General features: G+C 39.3%; 1 protein-coding gene across 1 annotated transcript in view; it reads right to left on the reverse strand.

The window, feature by feature from the left end:
• LOC127934289 (serine/threonine-protein kinase pim-3-like) overlaps positions 1 to 23,553 on the reverse strand; it is a 32,801-nt gene that overhangs the window by 7,414 nt on the left and 1,834 nt on the right. The window contains exon 3 of the mRNA XM_052531568.1: positions 6,542 to 6,763. Coding sequence (XP_052387528.1) covers positions 6,542 to 6,643 — 102 coding nt within the window. The 5' untranslated portion in view covers positions 6,644 to 6,763. The remainder of the gene's footprint in view (positions 1 to 6,541; positions 6,764 to 23,553) is intronic.

A 23,553-nucleotide genomic window follows, 5' to 3' on the forward strand; every position in this document is an offset into this window, starting at 1 on the left:
TTAAAGACCATCTCTTTAACCTGGCATACACATAACATACTAATATGCTTTTAATATCCAAATCCGTTAAAGTATTTTTAGGCTGCATTAATAAGGTAAACCGGAACCGGAAACACTTCACATTACATGTACCTTCTACATCATTAGAAGAATGGCATCTACGCTAATATTTGTCTGTTTCTCTCTTGTTCTGAGGTCACCGTGGCAACCAGATCCAGTCTATATCCAGACCAGAGGGTCACTGCAGTCACTCGGATCCAGTACGTATCCAGACATGATGGTGGATCAGCACCTAGAAAGGACCTCTACTGCCCTGAAAGACAACGGAGACCAGGACAACTAGAGCCCCAGATACAGATCCCCTGTAAAGACCTTGTCTCAGAGGACCACCAGGACAAGACCACAGGAAACAGATGATTCTTCTGCACAATCTGACTTTGGTGCAGCCTAGAATTGAACTACTGGTTTCGTCTGGTCAGAGGAGAACTGGCCCCCCAACTGAGCCTGGTTTCTCCCAAGGTTTTTTTTCTCCATTCTGTCACCGATGGAGTTTCGGTTCCTTGCCGTTGTCGCCTCTGGCTTGCTTAGTTGGGGTCACTTCATCTACAGCGATATCATTGACTTGATTGCAAATAAATGCACAGACACTACTTAAACTGAACAGAGATGACATAACTGAATTCAATGATGAACTTGTGACGGCTGGTGAAAGGACAGTCTGGAAACAATAGCGAGTACAAATATTTAATGAGAGGATAGATGATGGTACAAAGACACACAATGACGATGATACAGCAACACTCCAGAGGGATGGTTTTGGCGGTGAGAAGTCCAGACGGTGGTGGAGAGAAGCTGAGGAATCCGGGTGTTGATGGCGTGAGGCAGCAGGAGAGAGTGGCACAGGAACTGCGGGGAACAGAGCCGAAGGTAAGTGTCTGTGGCTGAGTGATCGTGCGGAGAGTGGATGAGGTTCTGGGGAAACACAGACATCCAACGCAAACTACACAGAAGCCAGACTGGGGTAAACACAACGACATGAAACAACGATTTCACAAACACAGGACGTGAGACAAGCCATTATATAGTGGATGGGTAATGAGTGGCAGCTGTTGCTGATACAATTAACGGAGACGCCCACAACTAATCAGTGCAGACGCAAAACACACAGAATTCACCACAAAGTGTAAACAACCCGAGATCACGGTTTACCAACCGTGACAGTACCCCCCACCCCCCCCAAGAAGGAGGAGTTCCCAGAAGGGCCTACCTGCTGATTGAATTCATCAATAAGGGAGTGATCCAATATGTCCCTAGCAGGTACCCAACTCCTCTCCTCCAGATCGTAACCTTCCCAGTCCACCAGATACTGGAATCCTCATCCCCTCCGTCTCGAGTCCAGAATGCGATTAACTGAATAAGTCGGTTCCCCATCTACGAGAAGCGGCGGCGGGGGAACCGGAGTAGGCGGATTAATACTGCATAAAACACGGGTTTAATTTTGGACACATGAAAGGCGGGGTGTATCCTCTTGTACGCAGGAGGTAGTTTGAGGCGGACTGTCACCGGACTAATGATCTTTGTGGTAGTGAACGGGTCGATAAATTTGGGAGCTAGTTTATTAGAAACGGATTGCAATGGAATGTTACTGGTAGAAAGCCACACTTTTTGACCCACGACGTAGACGGGAGGCTTTGACCGGTGGGGATCGGCCTTGGCCTTAGTGCGCTCCCTCACCCGGAGCAGAGTCTCACGGGCTCTGGTCCAGGTGCGGTGGCACCTCTGGACAAAAGCGTGAGCGGAGGGGACCGCGACTTCAGATTCCAGACTGGGAAACACTGGTGGCTGGTACCCTACACTACACTGAAACGGAGAGAGGCCCGTAGCTGACACTGGCAATGAATTGTGGGCGTACTCCACCATAGAGAGCTGTTGACTCCAGGAAGAAGGATTCTTGGAGACCAAACATCTCAACGTCCTCTCCAAATCTTGGTTGGCTCGCTCAGATTGTCCGTTGCTTTGGGGATGATAACCCGACGACAAGCTAACTGACAAAATTTAGATATAAACTGAAATCCCCTGTCTGAAACCACGTCTACCGGGAGGCCATGAAGCCGAAAGACATGATCTAAAACAGTAACCGCTGTCTCCTTGGCTTTATGTAATTTTGGCAAGGCAATGAAATGTGCCGCCTTCGAGAACGGGTCCACTACAGTCAAAACAACTGTCATGCCATTAGAGGGCGGGAGGGCGGTGACAAAATCTAGAGCGATATGTGACCAGGGTCTCGAAGGGACAGACAGCGGTTGAAGAAGCCCATCAGGAGGTCAGTTAGATGACTTACCACTGGCGCAAACTGAACAAGCCAAAACAAAATCGCGGACATCGCGAGCCATACGTGGCCACCAGAATCTATTCTATTGTTCTATTTTTTCCTCCACAACAAAGTCCATTGTCTAAAACATAAGTATAAAGACATTTAGTACAACACATTTAAAAAACATGTCAATCAATCTAGCTTCATAAGAGAAACTGCTGTAATTGTAGGGTATTCCAATAGATGGATAACAATATTCAATAATAAATCATAAAAACACTTTTACAGTACAATTAACTAGTGCTGGTGCGCTAAGAAGAATATGGCTTCTGTTTTACGCTCCCCTCTTAAAGGTTTGTTGTAGGAGTAACGTTAACGTTATGTAAATTTGGGGCACTGGTATAAACTTTCGCTGAAAGAGCAGATTACCTCACGACTGCACGCTTTTCTTTCTTCTGTGTTTTTACCTTTTATAACAGAAAATTGCAGGTTCATTCAAACAATTCTCGCGGAGTCTGTCTGTCGCATGACTGATGTGTGAGCTCAGCTCGAGCAGCTTCTTTCACTGGTCCGATCCGATAAATGGTCCGTGCGGCTTTTCTAACATTTTTATTAACTCTAAGTAATACTTGTCTAAACATTTTTTGCAGCTTATCTTTTAGTGTATTAATACTGGCGAACAAACATGAATAGCATTCATTTACAATCGATCTGATTATCTGGGGGAAACAAACGGACTAAAGGGAATTAAAACTTTTTAACGTATAAAAAACCAAGAAATTAACGTATCAGACACATTACTTAATGTTATGAAAGTTATGTACATCACACGATTATATTAACAAGTTACTTACCCTTCATAATCAGGCAGGCTGCCACACTGATGTCCGAGCTGAGTCTCTGACTGGACCGTTAAAATTTGAACAGGAGTGAAGCGGGAAACATATTTAACCCAACAGATGGGTTATAAATAAAAATAACCCAATGACGAAAAAAAAATTACCCAACAAATTTTAAGATAACCCAACACATTGACCCAATATGTGAAACCCAACCGTTGTGTTAAAAAAAACAACCCAACGTTTTTTGCTGGGCTTAAGTACAATAATCAAGTAAAATTACTCAAGTACCATATTTTACACCCCTGCAAACAGGAAACATCTAAAAACAGGCTGGTATTAAAACAAAATTATGGCTTTACAAAAACACATTAAAATAAAACAGTAAATATGATAACATATGATAAATAAAACAACAAATATGTTATTTTCTAACTGTATTTAACATTTTCACAACTGTCGAAAACCTTTCGAATTTTGTTTATAAAAACATGCTTCTGGAAATGGATCTTTTCTATCCCTAATCAGGGTTAATATTTAGCATTTCAGGCTCATATTGACTACAAAGTATGTGCTTTCTGCAAATGTAATTGTGCAAGTGTAACTGATTAGTTTATTATTTTTTATATCATTCATATCAGAGACTTCAGAGTTGTTTCGCTGACTTTCAGGAATGTTTAATAGGCCTATTGTGCAAAACAATCCCGCAACCTACATGTCTTGTGCAATACACTGCACAACGGTATTACTTTGTTTTAATATGTATATAATGCAGTCTCTTTTGATAACTGATGATAATAGCGCTATGCTCTTGTCCAAGCTTTTCATGGCTACAATAACGGCTTGCGAGATGTGACCAAGTAATCGCAATAGTTGCAATCATATGATATCCAGAAGGCTAAATTGTTCTAGCATTTCCAGTGTGTGCGCTGGTTATTTTGAACGGGGACATCTGGTCACCCTAATATAGAATGCATATATAAACACTTTGTCTCAGTGTTTCAATCGATTTTATATACAAAAATGTATTTCACAACAAATCCAATGCATAACTTTTACTGGAATATGTATGTATTGTCCAGTTTAATGACAATTCAATACATATATTTTATATAAAATACTAATAAAGGCATGACTTTTGCTTTAATAACTTGTGCAGGCTTCTTCCAAATCAAGATTTATTTCTCTCTCTCTCTGTGTGTGTGTGTGTGTGCTGTCTTTGTGTATCTGCTATAGCCTATAGTGTATTATATCAATCAAGTTGTTAATTTCTCCTGATGTCTATAGCTTTTAACATGTTCAGATGGTACTTTACAGTGTTGCAGTCTGTGGTTTTACTTTATTGTTGTTTTTTTTTACTTTATTTAAAAATATTTTATAGTTTGTTATAGAAAATAAAGTTATGCTCAGAGTTCAGAGCCTCCATCATACGATTATAACAGATGCCTTCCGAGTGGAGACCTGCACTATCGAGTGCGGTGTGGGACACTTGATGGGTGAGTAGAGACTCGTGTGTGCGGGATGCAGGAGAATAAGGGTGTATCTAGTGTGATCACTCCGTGCCGTGGTTCGTTTAGCTGGCCCCGGCTCGGTTGGAAGAGGTGGGCCAGAGAACGGTTCAGTTCGGTTCGGTACATGTAGTGTGAGCGGACCGCAGAATTTCTAACACATGCAGCGTGATTGTGTGAACATTTCTGAGCAGCAAATGTGATAAATCTGTAAAACAATATATTCAAGATTCAAGATTTTATTTTTCACATAAAAGTTATATAACATACAAAAAGCAGTGAATTGTAGGTCTGGCATACTTTTTATAGACTGTGCCAAAAATAAGAAAATTTAATATACACAATATATTAAACTTCTACTCAGATGATGTGCAGAGATGCTACACAGAAAACTGCTTCACGGATGATTTCAGCAGATTTCTGTGTATTGTGAGAGGGCCGTGTTTTACCGCTTCCCAAAAGACTCAAAACAAATCGATGCACTCCACTGTGCTGAGCGAGACCGCATCTCTGCTGCCTTTATGTGTTAACAGAAACTTTGGGTTTCCCACTTATGAAGTCCTGAGCGCTTCATGTGAGCTGCTGCAGTCTTAGGCCCACCACAAATGCTCTCATTGGTTGAGACACGTGATGACACCCATCCCAAGCCAGTACTGATCAACATCCCACTACTCCTAAAGCGTTAACATGACAATAACACTTTAACTTAATATATATTCTAGTTTAAAACAGCTTTTCTGGGATGCTTTGGACTGCAGGGGACAGACGTTGTAGACTGGGCCTCTGATACTGCTGCAACTATTGCAGGAACCATTGGAGAGCTGAAGATACAACAACTTCTGAGGTGGTCTTATGTGGTGACCTGAAACAAAACAGAAACAAATACAGTATTATTACATTTGTGAATACACTAAAAAATGACATTTTATAAGGTAAAACATACAACTTATTAAATATAACAATAAAAGCAAAGCGAGAAAACTTGATTTGAAAAATTGAAAATTGAAAAGAAAAATGTTAAACGTCAAATTATTTTAAGGTGATCTTAGGTTTAGTATCGTAAACCACTTGTGGGAAAGGATTTCCTCCAGCTGAATTCGGTTCTTTGGCTTTATTTGCAGGAGAGCGCGGAGCAATCTGCAGCATTCTGTGCAGAAAGATGAGAGGGACATCTGAATGTTACTTTAAACTTAACACCAGCTTTAATTTAATGATCATATTAGCTGTACGATCTGAGTTCAGGCATCAGAAATCAAGAAAACTTCATGCATTTTCTAACGCCATCTTTCAGAAAGCCACTTGTCCATGTTTTGTATGTTTAAAATGATAACTGAACTCTTACCGTTTGACAGACCAGTTTTGGACCAGAGATGCAGTTTGAGCATGTGCAGATCTAAGAAACTTGGATAATATCCTGCCACTATTTTAAATAACAGAACCCCCAGTGACCAAACCGTCGCAGGCTTGCCGTGGTACTTTCCCTTTATGTGAAACTCAGGAGGGGAGTATGTTGCTGTGCCTGGAAGAAAAAGATTTTGTTAGATGCTCAAGTTCGGTTCACAACAGTGACGAGATCCATGACTGTAACAGTGTCGTAATTCTACTGTATATATATCGGGTGCTTCTTGTTGTTTTGGTGACTCACGCCTGGTCAACTCATAATATAATCGTCACTATATATATAAAATATAATCGAGTTGTAGCTTTTAGATACAGTACATACCAGAGTATGACATGTAGACAGTTGTCCTCAGAATGTCCCCACACCCAAAGTCAATTAGTTTGACTTCAAGTGTCTGGTTGTTGATGAGAAGGTTGCTCAGTTTGATGTCACGGTGGAACACTTGGCGCTGGCAGCACACGTTCGCAGCCTTAGTCACCTGCATCATGACTCGCCGTGCTAAGCTCTCGTTGAGACGTCCACCCTGACGCCCCACAAAGTCTTCCAAAGTCTCGCAAGGAGAGGGACATTCAAGGATCATGACGAAATGGTCATTGTAGTCCTTCCAGTCCAGCAGCTGGATGATCTCTGGCACTCTGGGGCCTTTATTAGCCAGGATTGTGAGAGCGATCTCCAGTGGAACGAGTTGCTGATATCCAGGCTAAAAGAAAGACGTTGGTAAGATAGAAGTTGTTTTCCAAATAAGCACTTAGTCCAGTTTTCCTACTAGTTAGTGAGAGGAGAACAGAGAGAGTGCATCTTACTTACAATGTATAAACTTGGCCTGTAGGTTTCGGTCTTATTAACATATTTGACCGCCACCTGATCAAGAAAACAAACAACAATTAACTTGTGAAGAGGCCACCATTAAATATATACAGACAAGTTTTGTAAAGTTGAATTGAATTTAAGTTCAACCAGGACAAAAAGATACACTGAGAGGCCTTGCAAACAATAGCATGACATCACAGAAGTATAAAGATGAGACGGGGCAAAATCACTTCGCTAGATGCATTTTCATCAAGTTTTCACTTACTTTAAGGTCATCCTCCAAACGTCTCGCCTCATACACAGAACCAAATCCACCTTCACCCAGCAGATCACCCAGCTGGTAGTGGCTGGAAATGAAGTCTGTTACAAGATAAAACAACTGCAGTTTTAAACATTTGTTATAGTTATTATTCCATTTGATTTTATATAAAAAATCTTAAATTACACATGATAGCATTTACATCAGTAGAGACTATATTAAATATGTTCATGTTATTATTTGTCATCCCTAAACTATGTGCATATAAAATTACAAAAACTGTTTATTTTACATTTCCTGGATGAAAGATCTGATCATGACCTTAATCCATTTTCAAGTTGATTTTATATGTGTTGATGTGGATTTTATTTATTTAAAATTTGAGATTTATCACATTTTATAAATTCTTCATTGAGGAAACCTTAAAAATTAGACCAAATTAGAGACCAAACAAGATACTTAAAAGCTATTATAATCTATCATTTAAAACCAGAATGATTCAATTGATTAATTAATGAATGTCCTAGTAATGGATGTGTAGGTATGAATGATGACTGGTCATGCTCATGTCATTTACCATCACTGCATCTGGCTTTCTGTTCTTTCTGGTTCTTCACTTTCTCTCTCTGCTGCTCTTGCTCTTGCTTCAGCTCTTCTTCACCCTGAACTGGGTTCGAGCTGCGCTTCAGATGTTTCTTCACAGCTCCGTAGAAAGAGGCCACCCTCCACCACTTCTTTTTCTTCTTCTCTTTCTCCATCACCTTCCTCTCCTGGTCGTTTCCCTCAGCAGCATCAGCAGTGCTCTCATGAGGATGTTGTTCCTCTGTGCTGCTGCTGGGGTTTGGGGGAGTGCTGAGATCACATCCGTGGCTGTCTGGGCCTCTGTTTGCCAGGATGTTGAGATCATTCTCCTCTGGAAGACGGTGTGGAGATCCAAGCTAAAAGAGAGACAGTTTTTACAACGGTAAGGTGAAAGTTCTTTTCCAAATGTAGTTTGTAGTTTGACTTAATTTAAATCCAACCAGGACAAAAAGATACACTGAGAGGCCTTCCTAACAGTATAATTATATAACCAAATGATGAAGATAAGACAGGACTAAATGTATTTGCTAGCTAGGCAAGTTTTCATTCATCTTTTACTTACTTCAGGGTCATCCTTCAAACATGTCGCCTCAGCGTCAAATCCACCTTCACACAGCTGATCACTCACGAGGTTGTGTCTGACAGTGTAGTCTGTTAAAAGATGAAACAACTGCAGTTAACCTAAAAGTTCAAATATTTGTATTATTCAATTTTAATTCATATATAATCTCATAGAATTATTTTTAAACATATCCTGGACCTTGCTCTTGATCAGTCTTCAAATTTCTTTATTTATTATTGTGCTTATGTGAATGTTTTTATTTAAGATTCGCCTGATTTGACTTATCTATATTGAGGAAACATTAAAAAGATAGGAAAAGGGTATTGAAGACTAAATAAGAAAGCTATTATAATCTATCCTCTAGATTAATTTACTAAAAATGGATATCCAGGGATAACTGATGGCATTTGATGTAAAGTAGAGAGCTTCAGTAAACTGTGCAACATATTCTTATGAGTTGATCATTGATTTACCATCACTGCATCTGTCTTTACACTGGTTCGGGTTCTTCACTCCCTCACTCTGCTCTTGCTCTTGCTGCAGCTCTACTTCACCCTGAACTGGGTTCGAGCTGCGCTTCAGATGTTTCTTCACAGCTCCAAACAAAGAAGACAACCTCCACCACTTCTTTTTCTTCTTCCCTTTCTCCATCACTTTCCTCTCCTGGTCGTTTCCCTCAGCAGTATCAGCAGTGCTCTCATGAGGATGTTGTTCCTCTGTGCTGCTGCTGGGGTTTGGGGGGGTGTTGAGATCACACACCTGACTCTCCGTCAACGGATGAACTCGACAAGGTCGCTGAAACATTGTTGTCAAAATCGATAACAATCGCTGAAAATAACTGCTCAGTTTCACTCGCCACTGCTACTAAACCCACAAAATGATTTCTTGGACTTATAAGTTCTACGAAATCGAATTCTTTCTGTGACGTCACGATAACCTGCGCGCCCTTTTTTTCACGCCGCTCGCGCCGGATTCACGAAGCATTCTTAAGAAAAAAATATTCTTAACTGCCATGTTCTCTTTCTAACGTAAGGGGGGGAAAGTATGCAATTTTCTTGCATTTCCTCGAATTTTTATTTTTTTACAAAAAAAGTCAGACAGGGAGTTCATTTTTTATTTAAGCCAACAAATAAATGAATAATCTTTGGCGGTATTAAGCACACATGCAGCGCGCGCACACTTCATCTCGTGACAGGCTCTTTATTCAAAAACATGCGCGTTTATTGTGATTATTAAGAGTTAATCAGCGAGTCTTCGGCAAGAACCAGCACTGATTCGATAATGCATGTCATTTTCTTCATCAGATTTTTTTTTTTACAAGAATCGCATTTCTTTAGAACTTATTGGAATTTATCTTAGGAAATTTCTTAACTTATTTTTCTTACATATATCTTAAGATGATTTTCGTGAATCAGACCCCTGATTTTAATATTTTAAACTGGGATCATAATGAATACCAGGAGCCTATCATTCAATGACAAGAGTAAACTATACCTAAAAGACCCAGATTAAACAATTGTTAAACAATTCACAATTTAAGTAGAAAATAAATACATGTTGCCCACCATATGAAACAAAATGTATCTATTAAATGTATTTTATGAATTTAAATATTTAAATTTCATACAAATGCAACTCTAATTATCTAGGCCTATCTGTCTACATAGATAGAGTAAGGTGACCAGATTTCTGAAATTAAAACCGGGGGCACCTTCAGTGGTCAAAATATCACTGAAATCTCACTTGTCATTATCTACGAATTTACATAAGACAGTGTGTTTTTGTGTTTTTTATTTGATTGTTGTTGGTTGCAAACATTCATATCATAATTGATACAGTGGTGTTTGAGGATCAAACCTACCACAGGGTTTTTTATTTTATTTTTTATACAATTCACCAAAACTCACACTGAAAGATAATAAACATCGCAAATATCCTGGGGTGTAAAAAGTCCACTCTGGTAAGAACATACATCACTAAACATCATTTATAATAAATATAACATACGAGGCTCATTTAAACACGTTTTGGAAATTTTTAACATTTCATTTAAAAAAGCTGTCATCTCTATACCAAAACATGAATTGTATTTGAATTTGTGTCACTGATAGTATTTCAGCCAATATGTACAGCTTAAAAATATATCAAAATGAACAATATATATAGAGAGAGAGAGATTTTTTATATATTTATTTTATTTATTTATTGAGGGAAAAAACAGCAACTTTGTTACCTCAAAATGCTTCTTCAGATTCGACATTTGATGCCAGAAATGTACCTGGTTAAAGTTATGCTGAAATGTGTGTGCTTGATGTGTGAAAACAAACCTCATTGGATTTTGCACATCAAAGGCACATTTGAATTTCTGTTAACCATATTTAATGTACATGAGATAAAATAAAAAAAATAAAAATGAATGAGTACTTCTTAAGTTAATATAAAATTTAATGGAGTAAAAAGTACAGTATTTTTTCTTCAGATATGTAATCAAGTAAAAGTACAAGTAATCAGTTTACATTTTGCATGAATAAAGTACAAATACCCCCAAAATAATCCTCACACTAAAAAATGTTGATTTAAAAATAACCCAACCTGTAATCCAGCTACGGGTTGGTATAGCACCTTCCCATCTGTGGGTTATTTCAACCCAACCCATTGGGTTAAAAGTTACCCAACAGTTGAGTTAATTATTTATATTAATTAACATCAGTATTTTTATTTAAAAAAATTACTTAATACAACCATATTTTGAAACTACTTTGTTGTAACTTACAGATTTTATATTGATATGCAAGCAACACATTTACAAATATATTTTAAAATATTTTATTTAAATGTACAAGAACGTGTAAAAATACAACTGACATTTTCAAGATGTACAAATGTGTCGATTCATATTCATATCAAAACACACAAATGTGCTAATACAGTTCACAGCTGTGGCCTAATGGTTAAGAGTTGGACCTGTAACCCAAAAGTTGCAGGTTTGAGTCTCGGTGCTGGCAGGAGTTGTAGGTGGAGGGAGTGAATGAACAGTGCTCTCTCCCACCCTCAATACTCATGGCTGAAGTGCCCTTGAGCAAGGCACTGAACCCCCAGATGCTCCCCAGGTGCTGGATCTATAGCTGCCCACTGCTCTAGGTGTGTGTTCACTTTTCACTGCTGTGTGTGTGCACTTGGACGGGTTAAATGCAGAGCACCAATTCCGAATATGGGTTACCACACTTGGCAAATATTAAGACTTTCAAATAAAATGAACATAACATATAATAAAACAAAAAATAATCATGAAATCAAGTAATAATAATAAAAAAATATACTGCTGGACCTACTGATGATCAATAAAATAAAATAAAAATTACTGATTACTAAATACAAAGTTTTTCAGGAGGAGACACTGTGCAGAAGAAACTATTAAAGACTGTGTGTTACAAAAACTCTCAAATATGAGCAGAGGGCTTTGGGTAGTAGATGTCATATACAAAGAAAAGTTTGAAACACAGATCGACTGCTTGTAGTATCGTCTCCTGTTCCATCGCCTCCCCGTTTAAAATAATAAAATCTTGGGAGGAGTTTTTCTTGTCACCAAGCACCAGGAATTTCCACCATGTGGAAAAATGGTATATGTGAGGATTTCCAGTCAGGATTTAGACCGTATCATAGTACTGAGACTGCTCTCCTTAGAGTTACAAATGATCTGCTCTTATCATCTGATCGTGGGTGTATCTCTCTATTAGTTTTATTGGATCTTAGTGCCGCGTTTGACACAACTGACCACAGCATTCTTTTGCATAGACTTGAACAATTTGTTGGTATCAGTGGAAGTGCATTAGCATGGTTTAAATCGTACTTATATGACCACCATCAGTTCGTAGCAGTGAATGAAGATGTATCATATCGATCACAAGTGCAGAATGGAGTACCTCAAGGCTCAATACTAGGGCCGCTACTCGTCACGCTTTATATGTTACCCTTGGGAGATATCATCAGGAAACATGGTGTTAGCTTTCACTGTTATGCTGATGATACTCAGCTCTATATTTCTTCGCGGCCCGGTGAAACACACCAATTTGAAAAACTAATGGAATGCATAGTCGATATAAAAAATTGGATGACGAGTAATTTCTTACTGCTAAATTCAGAAAAAACAGAGATGTTAATTATAGGACCTAAGAACTCTGCTTGTAATAACCTAGAACACTGTCTAAGACTTGTTGGTTGCTCTGTCAATTCTTCGTCATCCGTTAGGAACCTAGGTGTGCTATTTGATCGCAATCTTTCCTTAGAAAGCCACGTTTCTAGCATTTGTAAAACTGCTTTTTTCCATCTCAAAAATATATCTAAATTACAGCCTATGCTCTCAATGTCAAATGCAGAAATGTTAATCCATGCATTTATGACCTCAAGGTTAGATTATTGTAATGCTTTATTGGGTGGTTGTTCTGCACGCTTAGTAAACAAACTACAGCTAGTCCAAAATACAGCAGCAAGAGTTCTTACTAGAACCAGGAAGTATGACCATATTAGCCCGGTCCTGTCATCGCTGCACTGGCTCCCTATCAAACATCGTATAGATTTTAAAATATTGCTTATTACTTATAAAGCACTGAATGGTTTAGCACCTCAGTTTTTGAATGAGCTCCTTTTACATTAAACTCCTCTACGTCCGCTACGTTCACAAAACTCAGACAATTTGATAATACCTAGAATATCAAAACCAACTGCGGGCGGCAGGTCCTTTTCCTATTTGGCGCCTAAACTCTGGAATAACCTACCTAACATTGTTCGGGAGGCAGACACACTCTTGCAGTTTAAATCTAGATTAAAGACCATCTCTTTAACCTGGCATACACATAACATACTAATATGCTTTTAATATCCAAATCCGTTAAAGGATTTTTAGGCTGCATTAATAAGGTAAACCGGAACCGGAAACACTTCACATTACATGTACCTTCTACATCATTAGAAGAATGGCATCTACGCTAATATTTGTCTGTTTCTCTCTTGTTCCGAGGTCACCGTGGCAACCAGATCCAGTCTATATCCAGACCAGAGGGTCACTGCAGTCACTCGGATCCAGTACGTATCCAGACATGATGGTGGATCAGCACCTAGAAAGGACCTCTACTGCCCTGAAAGACAACGGAGACCAGGACAACTAGAGCCCCAGATACAGATCCCCTGTAAAGACCTTGTCTCAGACGACCACCAGGACAAGACCACAGGAAACAGATGATTCTTCTGCACAATCTGACTTTGGTGCAGCCTAGAATTGAACTACTGGTTTCGTCTGGTCAGAGGAGAACTGGCCCCCCAACTGAGCCTGGTTTCTCCCAAGGTTTTTTTTCTCCATTCTGTCACCGATGGAGTTTCGGTTCCTTGCCGTTGTCGCCTCTGGCTTGCTTAGTTGGGGTCACTTCATCTACAGCGATATCATTGACTTGATTGCAAATAAATGCACAGACACTACTTAAACTGAACAGAGATGACATAACTGAATTCAATGATGAACTTGTGACGGCTGGTGAAAGGACAGTCTGGAAACAATAGCGAGTACAAATATTTAATGAGAGGATAGATGATGGTACAAAGACACACAATGACGATGATACAGCAACACTCCAGAGGGATAGTTTTGGTGGTGAGAAGTCCAGACGGTGGTGGAGAGAAGCTGAGGAATCCGGGTGTTGACGGCGTAAGGCAGCAGGAGAGAGTGGCACAGGAACTGCGGGGAACAGAGCCGAAGGTAAGTGTCCGTGGCTGAGTGATCGTGCGGAGAGTGGATGAGGTTCTGGGGAAACACAGACATTCAACGCAAACTACACAGAAGCCAGGCGGGGGTAAACACAACGACATGAAACAACGATCTCACAAACACAGGACGTGAGACAAGCCATCATATAGTGGATGGGTAATGAGTGGCAGCTGTTGCTGATACAATTAACGGAGACGCCCACAACTAATCAGTGCAGACGCAGAACACACAGAATTCACCACAAAGTGTAAACAACCCGAGATCACGGTTTACCAACCGTGACAGTACCCCCCACCCCCCCCCAAGAAGGAGGAGTTCCCAGAAGGGCCTACCTGCTGATTGAATTCATCAATAAGGGAGTGATCCAATATGTCCCTAGCAGGTATCCAACTCCTCTCCTCCGGACCTTAACCTTCCCAGTCCACCAGATACTGGAATCCTCGTCCCCTCCGTCTCGAGTCCAGAATGCGATTAACTGAATAAGTCGGTTCCCCATCTACGAGAAGCGGCAGCGGGGGAACCGGAGTAGGCGGATTAATACTGCATAAAACACGGGTTTAATTTTGGACACATGAAAGGCGGGGTGTATCCTCTTGTACGCAGGAGGAAGTTTGAGGCGGACTGTCACCGGACTAATGATCTTGGTGATAGTGAACGGGCCGATAAATTTGGGAGCTAGTTTATTAGAAACGGATCGCAATGGAATGTTACTGGTAGAAAGCCACACTTTTTGACCCACGACGTAGACGGGAGGCTTTGACCGGTGGCGATCGGCCTTGGCCTTAGTGCGCTCCCTCACCCGGAGCAGAGTCTCACGGGCTCTGGTCCAGGTGCGGTGGCACCTCTGGACAAAAGCGTGAGCGGAGGGGACCGCGACTTCAGATTCCAGACTGGGAAACACTGGTGGCTGGTACCCTACACTACACTGAAACGGAGAGAGGCCCGTAGCTGACACTGGCAATGAATTGTGGGCGTACTCCACCATAGAGAGCTGTTGACTCCAGGAAGAAGGATTCTTGGAGACCAAACATCTCAACGTCCTCTCCAAATCTTGGTTGGCTCGCTCAGATTGTCCGTTGCTTTGGGGATGATAACCCGACGACAAGCTAACTGACACTCCTAATAATTTGCAAAACTCTTTCCAAAATTTAGATATAAACTGAGATCCCCTGTCTGAAACCACGTCTACCGGGAGGCCATGAAGCCGAAAGACATGATCTAAAACAGTAACCGCTGTCTCCTTGGCTTTATGTAATTTTGGCAAGGCAATGAAATGTGCCGCCTTCGAGAACGGGTCCACTACAGTCAAAACAACTGTCATGCCATTAGAGGGCGGGAGGGTGGTGACAAAATCTAGAGCGATATGTGACCAGGGTCTCGAAGGGACAGACAGCGGTTGAAGAAGCCCATCAGGAGGTCAGTTAGATGACTTACCACTGGCGCAAACTGAACAAGCCAAAACAAAATCGCGGACATCGCGAGCCATACGTGGCCACCAGAATCGTTGTCTAACCAACCCATTAGTTCTACTTATCCCTGGATGACAAGCCATGTTGGAACAATGACCCCACTGGACAACTTCGGACCTTAACTCTTCTGACACAAATAAGCGGTTCGGTGGGCAACCGGACGGAGGCATTACCCCTTCTAAGGCCGTCTTGTCCTTCGACTCGACCTCCCATATGAGTGCTGAGACTACTAATCTCTCAGGCAAAATACACTCGGGAGTAGCGGGACGGGCGGAGGGATCAAAGAGACGAGACAAAGAATCGGGTTTAACATTTTTTGAACCCGGGCGGTACGATAGGGTAAATTCAAAACGGCCGAAAAAAAGTGCCCACCGAGCCTGCCTGGAATTTACTCTTTTGGCAGTTCTGATGTACTCTAAATTCTTGTAATCGGTCCAAACAATAAAGGGAACCCCTGAACCCTCTAACCAGTGGCGCCACTCCTCCAAAGCTAATTTGACTGCCAACAACTCTCTATTGCCAATGTCATAATTACGTTCGGCAGGAGATAATCGATGAGAGAAAAACGCGCAAGGGTGTACCTTATCGTCTGAAGCAGCACGTTGGGACAACACTGCTCCTACCCCCACCTCTGATGCGTCGACCTCCACCATGAACTGCCGTGTGGGATCAGGGGCGACAAGGATGGGAGCCGAAACAAAGCAGGAAGGGTTTTAAAGACAATTTCTGCATGAAGGCCTTTAAATGACAAAAGTATAGAGATTTTACAGACAAGTAAAAAAAAAAAAAGCTAAGCTTACGGTTTACATTTTTACAGTCTTTGTGGGGATCCATTATCATTTGCATTAAGAGACAGACTAAACCAGTTTTCACTCCCTCCAGAAAATTTGTGGCAATATTTGTGGCTAATGTGAGTAAATTTTCCAACCCTTTACCCTTTGACTGATTTGGACTTGTAGGGAGGAACAAAAGTACACTGTAAATGAAAGGAAGCTTTGTTGGATGGAATGCAACAATACACTTATTTCACCTCATTTGTCCTTTTTCATAATTTTTGGAAGTCTTTGAAAACTTATGTATCATTAATTTAAATGGGTTACTTACCTTGAAATGCTTCAGTTAACAGGCAGAAATTCTATTGTTCCATTTTTTCCTCCACAAAAAAAGTCCATTGTCTAAAACATAAGTATAAAGACATTTAGTACAACACATTTAAAAAACATGTCAATCAATCTAGCTTCATAAGAGAAACTGCTGTAATTATAGGGTATTCCAATAGATGCGTAACAATATTCAATAACAAATCATAAAAACACTTTTTACAGTAGGCTACAATTAATTAGTGCTGGTGCGCTAAGAAGAATATGGCTTCTGTTTTACACTCCCCTCTTAAAGGTTTGTTGTAGGAGTAACGTTAACGTTATGTAAATTTGGGGCACTGGTATAAACTTTCGCTGAAAGAGCAGATTACCTCACGACTGCGCGCTTTTCTTTCTTCTGTGTTTTTACCTTTTATAACAGAAAATTGCAGGTTCATTCAAACGATTCTCGCGGAGTCTGTCTGTCGCATGACTGATGTGTGAGCTCAGCTCGAGCAGCTTCTTTCACTGGTCCGATCCGATAAATGGTCCGTGCGGCTTTTCTAACATTTTTATTAACTCTAAGTAATACTTGTCTAAACATTTTTTGCAGCTTATCTTTTAGTGTATTAATACTGGCGAACAAACATGAATAGCATTCATTTACAATCGATCTGATTATCTGGGGGAAACAAACGGACTAAAGGGAATTAAAACTTTTTAACGTATAAAAAACCAAGAAATTAACGTATCAGACACATTACTTAATGTTATTGTAACCCCCACAAACTCCCTCTACCCAGGGTTTACAGGTTCTCTATTGGACTAGATACTTTAAGTGGGACACAATCCAAGAAAACACTCAAATACCCAAAACTCCTTGACTTATAGTTTTATTATTTTACAATCATAATATTAAAACCCAGGGGCAGCAGGTTAATGCAGTCATAACAGGTTGGATTTAATTAAGAAGCAATGAATGATTTCAAAGATGTTAACTTCCAGCATAATAAAAAGTAACAACCAACAGGATCTACTCAGCACAAGATTTCAGTAGTTAGTCAATACATGCATTAAATATATTCACGTGATCACCTCTCACACATAAGTTCATTACACTGCAAAACCTAATAATCATAAACACCACACCAATAAATGTATATCAAATATTAATCACCACAAACCGTCAATCATACTCGTGCTAAATATCTAGCCGTCGTCAACTGTATAGGAGGCGTATGGGAAAAGATAACCTGCCCACCCCCTTACCCACGCACTCACTCTACACACAAATAGCGCCGGGGGACCATTAGGTTCATACATACATCAGGGCCTCCCCGGCAAACACAGCAGAAACAGACATTAACATCCAACACAATAATAAAAACAACATGTACTGCTGGCTTTCTTACCCGCTACCGGACGTGGGTCCCGCGTTCAGTGAACTCAACGGCGGCCGCCAAACGTAAACGGGGAAAACCCCAGCAAGATATCCCTCCCGATCGATTCGCACGGGTCGCACAACAATCCTAAACCCACGTCCCGGCACGGCAGCTCTGGCAAGGAACTCAGCAGTAACAAACCAAACAACCCTCCCGCAACAACAAACACATCATACATTTATAATGCTTCCCTCTAATTACTAATGCCACACAGGTGTTCCTTTTCCCCAGCGCATCATGAGGAACACAGAGGACGCTCTCAGTATTGCCACTCCCTTTCTTTAGGCATGAGCAGCTTACATTATGAAAGTTATATACATCACACGATTATATTAACAAGTTACTTACCCTTCATAATCAGGCAGGCTGCCAATGATGTCATTGAGTCTCTGACTGGACCGTTAAAATTTGAACAGGAGTGAAGCAGAAACATATTTAACCCAACAGATGGGTTATAAATAAAAATAAGCCAATGACGAAAAAAGAATTACCCAACAAATTTTAAGATAACCCAACACATTGACCCAATATGTGAAACCCAACCGTTGTGTTAAAAAAAACAACCCAACGTTTTTTGCTGGGCTGAAGTACAATAATCAAGTAAAATTACTCAAGTACCATATTTTACACCCCTGCAAACAGGAAACATCTAAAAACAGGCTGGTATTAAAACAAAATTATGGCTTTACAAAAACACATTAAAATAAAACAGTAAATATGATAACATATGATAAATAAAACAACAAATATGTTATTTTCTAACTGTATTTAACATTTTCACAACTGTCGAAAACCTTTCGAATTTTGTTTATAAAAACATGCTTCTGGAAATGGATCTTTTCTATCCCTAATCAGGGTTAATATTTAGCATTTCAGGCTCATATTGACTACAAAGTATGTGCTTTCTGCAAATGTAATTGTGCAAGTGTAACTGATTAGTTTATTATTTTTTATATCATTCAAATCAGAGACTTCAGAGTTGTGTCGCAGAGTTTCAGGAATGTTTAATAGGCCTATTGTGCAAAACAATCCCGCAACCTACATTTTAATATGTATATAATGCAGTCTCTTTTGATAACTGATGATAATAGCGCTATGCTCTTGTCCAAGCTTTTCATGGCTACAATAACGGCTTGCGAGATGTGACCAAATAATCGCAATAGTTGCAATCATATGATATCCAGAAGGCTAAATTGTTCTAGCATTTCCAGTGTGTGCGCTGGTTATTTTGAACGGGGACATCTGATCACCCTAATATAGAATGCATATATAAACACTTTGTCTCAGTGTTTCAATCGATTTTATATACAAAAATGTATTTCACAACAAATCCAATGCATAACTTTTACTGGAATATGTATGTATTGTCCAGTTTAATGACAATTCAATACATATATTTTATGTAAAATACTAATAAAGGCATGACTTTTGCTTTAATAACTTGTGCAGGCTTCTTCCAAATCAAGATTTATTTCTCTCTCTCTGTGTGTGTGTGTGTGTGTGTGTGCTGTCTTTGTGTATCTGCTATAGCCTATAGTGTATTATATCAATAAAGTTGTTAATTTCTCCTCATGTCTATAGCCTTTAACATGTTCAGATGGTACTTTACAGTGTTGCAGTCTGTGGTTTTACTTTGTTTGTTTTTTTACTTTATTTAAAAATATTTTATAGTTTGTTATAGAAAATAAAGTTATGCTCAGAGTTCAGAGCCTCCATCATACGATTATAACAGATGCCTTCCGAGTGGAGACCTGCACTATCGAGTGCGGTGTGGGACACTTGATGGGCGAGTAGAGACTTGTGTGTGCGGGATGCAGGAGAATAAGGGTGTATCTAGTGTGATCACTCCGTGCCGTGGTTCGTTTAGCTGGCCCCGGCTCGGTTGGAAGAGGTGGGCCAGAGCACGGTTCAGTTCGGTTCGGGTGTGGTGCACATGTAGTGTGAGCGGACCGCAGAATTTCTAACACATGCAGCGTGATTGTGTGAACATTTCTGAGCAGCAAATGTGATAGATCTGTAAAACAATATATTCAAGATTCAAGATTTTATTTTTCACATAAAAGTTATATAACATACAAAAAACAGTGAATTGTAGGTCTGGCATACTCTTTATAGACTGTGCCAAAAATAAGAAAATTAAATACACACAATATATTAAACTTCTACACAGATGATGTGCAGAGATGCTACACAGAAAACTGCTTCAAGGATGATTTCAGCAGATTTCTGTGTATTGTGAGAGGGCCGTGTTTTACCGCTTCACAAAAGACTTAAAACAAATCGATGCACTCCACTGTGTTGAGCGAGAGCACTTCTCTGCTGCCTTTACGTGTTAACAGAAACTTTGGGTTTCCCACTTATGAAGTCCCGAGCACTTCATGTGAGCTGCTGCAGTCTTAGGCCCACCACAAATGCTCTCATTGGTTGAGACACGTGATGACACCCATCCCAAGTCAGTACTGATCAACATCCCACTCCTCCTGTGACCCATGCTTTGACTGTATGTGTATTCAGAGCCAGTGAGCAATGGACTTTCATATTAACAAACAACTGTTAACGCGCGATAAAATAATTGTTGCCGTTAATCAATTAAAACGTTAAGGTGACAATAACATTTTAACTTAATATATATTCTAGTTTAAAACAGCTTTTCTGGGATGTTTTGGACTGCGGGGGACAGACGTGGTAGACTGGGCCTCTGATACTGCTGCAACTATTGCAAGAACCATTGGAGAGCTGAAGATACAACAACTTCTGAGGTGGTCTTATGTGGTGGCCTGAAAAAAAACAGAAACAAATACAGTATTATTAAAAGTGTTAATACACTACGAATGACATTTTATAAGGTAAAACATACAACTTATTAAATCTAACAATAAAAGCAAAGCGAGAAAACTTGATTTGAAAATTGAAAATTGAAAAGAAAAATGTTAAACATGTCAAATTATTTTAAAGTGATCTTAGGTTTAGTACCGTAAACCACTTGTGGGAAAGGATTTCCTCCAGCTGAATTCGGTTCTTTGGCTTTATTTGCAGGAGAGCGCGGAGCAATCTGCAGCATTCTGTGCAGAAAGATGAGAGGGACATCTGAATATTACTTTAAACTTAACACATGCTTTAATTTAATGATCATATTGTGACGTCACGATAACCTGCGCGCCCTTTTTTTTTTTTTTTTTTTTTTTTCACGCCGCTCGCGCCGGATTCACGAAGCATTCTTAAGAAAAAAATATTCTTAACTGCCATGTTCTCCTTCTAACGTAAGGGGGAAAAAAGTATGAAATTTCTTGCATTTCCGAGAATTTTAATTTTTTTTACAGAACAAGTCAGAAAGGGAGTTCATTTTTAATTTAAGCCAACAAATAAATGAACAATCTTTGGCAGTATTAAGCACACATGCAGCGCGGGCACACTTCATCTCGTGACAGGCTCTTTATTCAAAAACATGCGCGTTTATTGTGATTATTACGAAGTGTTTTTCATTGAGTTTATCAGCGAGTCTTCAGCAAGAACCAGCACTGATTCAATAATGCATGTCATTTTCTTCTTCAGATTTTTTTTTACAAGAATCGCATTTTTTAAGAACTTTTTGGAATTTTTCTTAGGATATTTCTGAACTTATTTTTCTTACAGATTTCTTAAGATGATTTTCGTGAATCAGACCCCTGATTTTAATATTTTAAACTGGGATCATAATGAATCCCAGGGGTCTATCATTCAATGACAATAGTAAACTATACCTAAAAGACCGATTAAACAATTGTTAAACAATTCACAATTAAACTAGTAAAGAAAAACATGTTGCCCACCATATGAAACAAAATATATGTATTAAATGTATTTTATGAATTTAAATATTTAAATTTCATATAAATGCAACTCTTATAATTATCTAGGCCTATCTGTCTATAGATATAGACTAAGGTGACCAGATTTCTGAAATTAAAACCGGGGGCACTTCAGTGGTCAAAATATCACTGAAATCTCACTTGTTATTATCTACGAATTAAAAAACTGGGACAGTATGTTTTTGTGTTTTTATTTGATTGTTGTGGGTTCCATACATTAATTTCATAATTGATACAGTGGTGTTTGAGGATCAAACCTACCCCAGGGTTTTATTTTTATTTTTGTACAATTCACCAAAAATCACACCGAAAAATAATAACCATTGCAAATATCCTGGGGTGTAAAAAGTCCACTCTGGTAAGAACAACACTAAACATTTAAAAAAGCTGTCATGTCTATATATCAAAACATGAATTATATTTAAATTCTTGTCACTGACAGTATTTGCACTCAGCCATTTTGTGCATTCAACCAATATACTACAGCTTAAACATATATCAAAATGAACTATATATATATATATATATATATATATATATATATATATTAGGGCTGTAACGGTACTCAAAAATCCCGGTTCGGTACGTACCTCGGTTTTAAAGTCATGTTTCGGTTCATTTTCGGTACAGTAAGGGATAGAAATGCAAACATTAAACTGCAGGTTGTTTATTACTATAAACTTTTTTTTTTAACAATTTGTTTTTTAAAATACTTTTTAATGAAATATATATAAAATAAAAAAAGAATAAGAAATAAAATACTGCTGCAAAGTTCTCCACTAAATAAAATACTCTCAGTCTTAGACCACGCCACGCTCACGCCACGCAGCCAGTGTGTCACAGACCTTAGAATCAGGGCGGGATTTGCGCTGAACGCGGAGACTTCCGCCACTTAATATGTTCATTTGGAAACACGAAAATGTACCCATATTCTGCATACAAAATATTGCATTCGGTACACACATGCTCCATACCGAAAGCCTTGTACTGAAATGGTCTGGTACCAATACACGTACCGTTACACCCCCAATATATATATTTATATATATAAAGAGAGAGAGATATCTTTTAATTATTTATTTATCTATAAATAAAGCACAGAACTTCTAACACATGCAGCGTGATTGTATGAACATTTCTGAGCAGCAAATGAGATAGATCTGTAAAACAATATATTCAAGATTTTATTTTTCACATAAAAGTTATATAACATACAAAAAGCAGTGAATTGTAGGTCTGGAATACTCTTTATAGACTGTGCCAAATATAAGAAAATTAAATATACACAATATATTAAACTTCTACACAGATGATGTGCAGAGATGCTACACAGAAAACTGCTTCACGGATGATTTCAGCAGATTTCTGTGTATTGTGAGAGGGCCGTGTTTTACCGCTTCACAAAAGACTCAAAACAAATCGATGCACTCCACTGTGCTGAGCGAGAGCACTTCTCTGCTGCCTTTATGTGTTAACAGAAACTTTGGGTTTCCCACTTAGGAAGTCCTGAGCACTTCATGTGAGCTGCTGCAGTCTTCGGCCCACCACAAATACTCTCATTGGTTGAGACACGTGATGACACCCATCCCAAGCCAGTACTGATCAACATCCCACTACTCCTAAAGCGTTAACATGACAATAACACTTTAACTTAATATATATTCTAGTTTAAAACAGCTTT

The sequence above is a fragment of the Carassius gibelio genome, chromosome A18 (genome assembly GCF_023724105.1).
Source record: "Carassius gibelio isolate Cgi1373 ecotype wild population from Czech Republic chromosome A18, carGib1.2-hapl.c, whole genome shotgun sequence".
In the NCBI taxonomy this organism is placed as follows: domain Eukaryota; kingdom Metazoa; phylum Chordata; class Actinopteri; order Cypriniformes; family Cyprinidae; genus Carassius; species Carassius gibelio.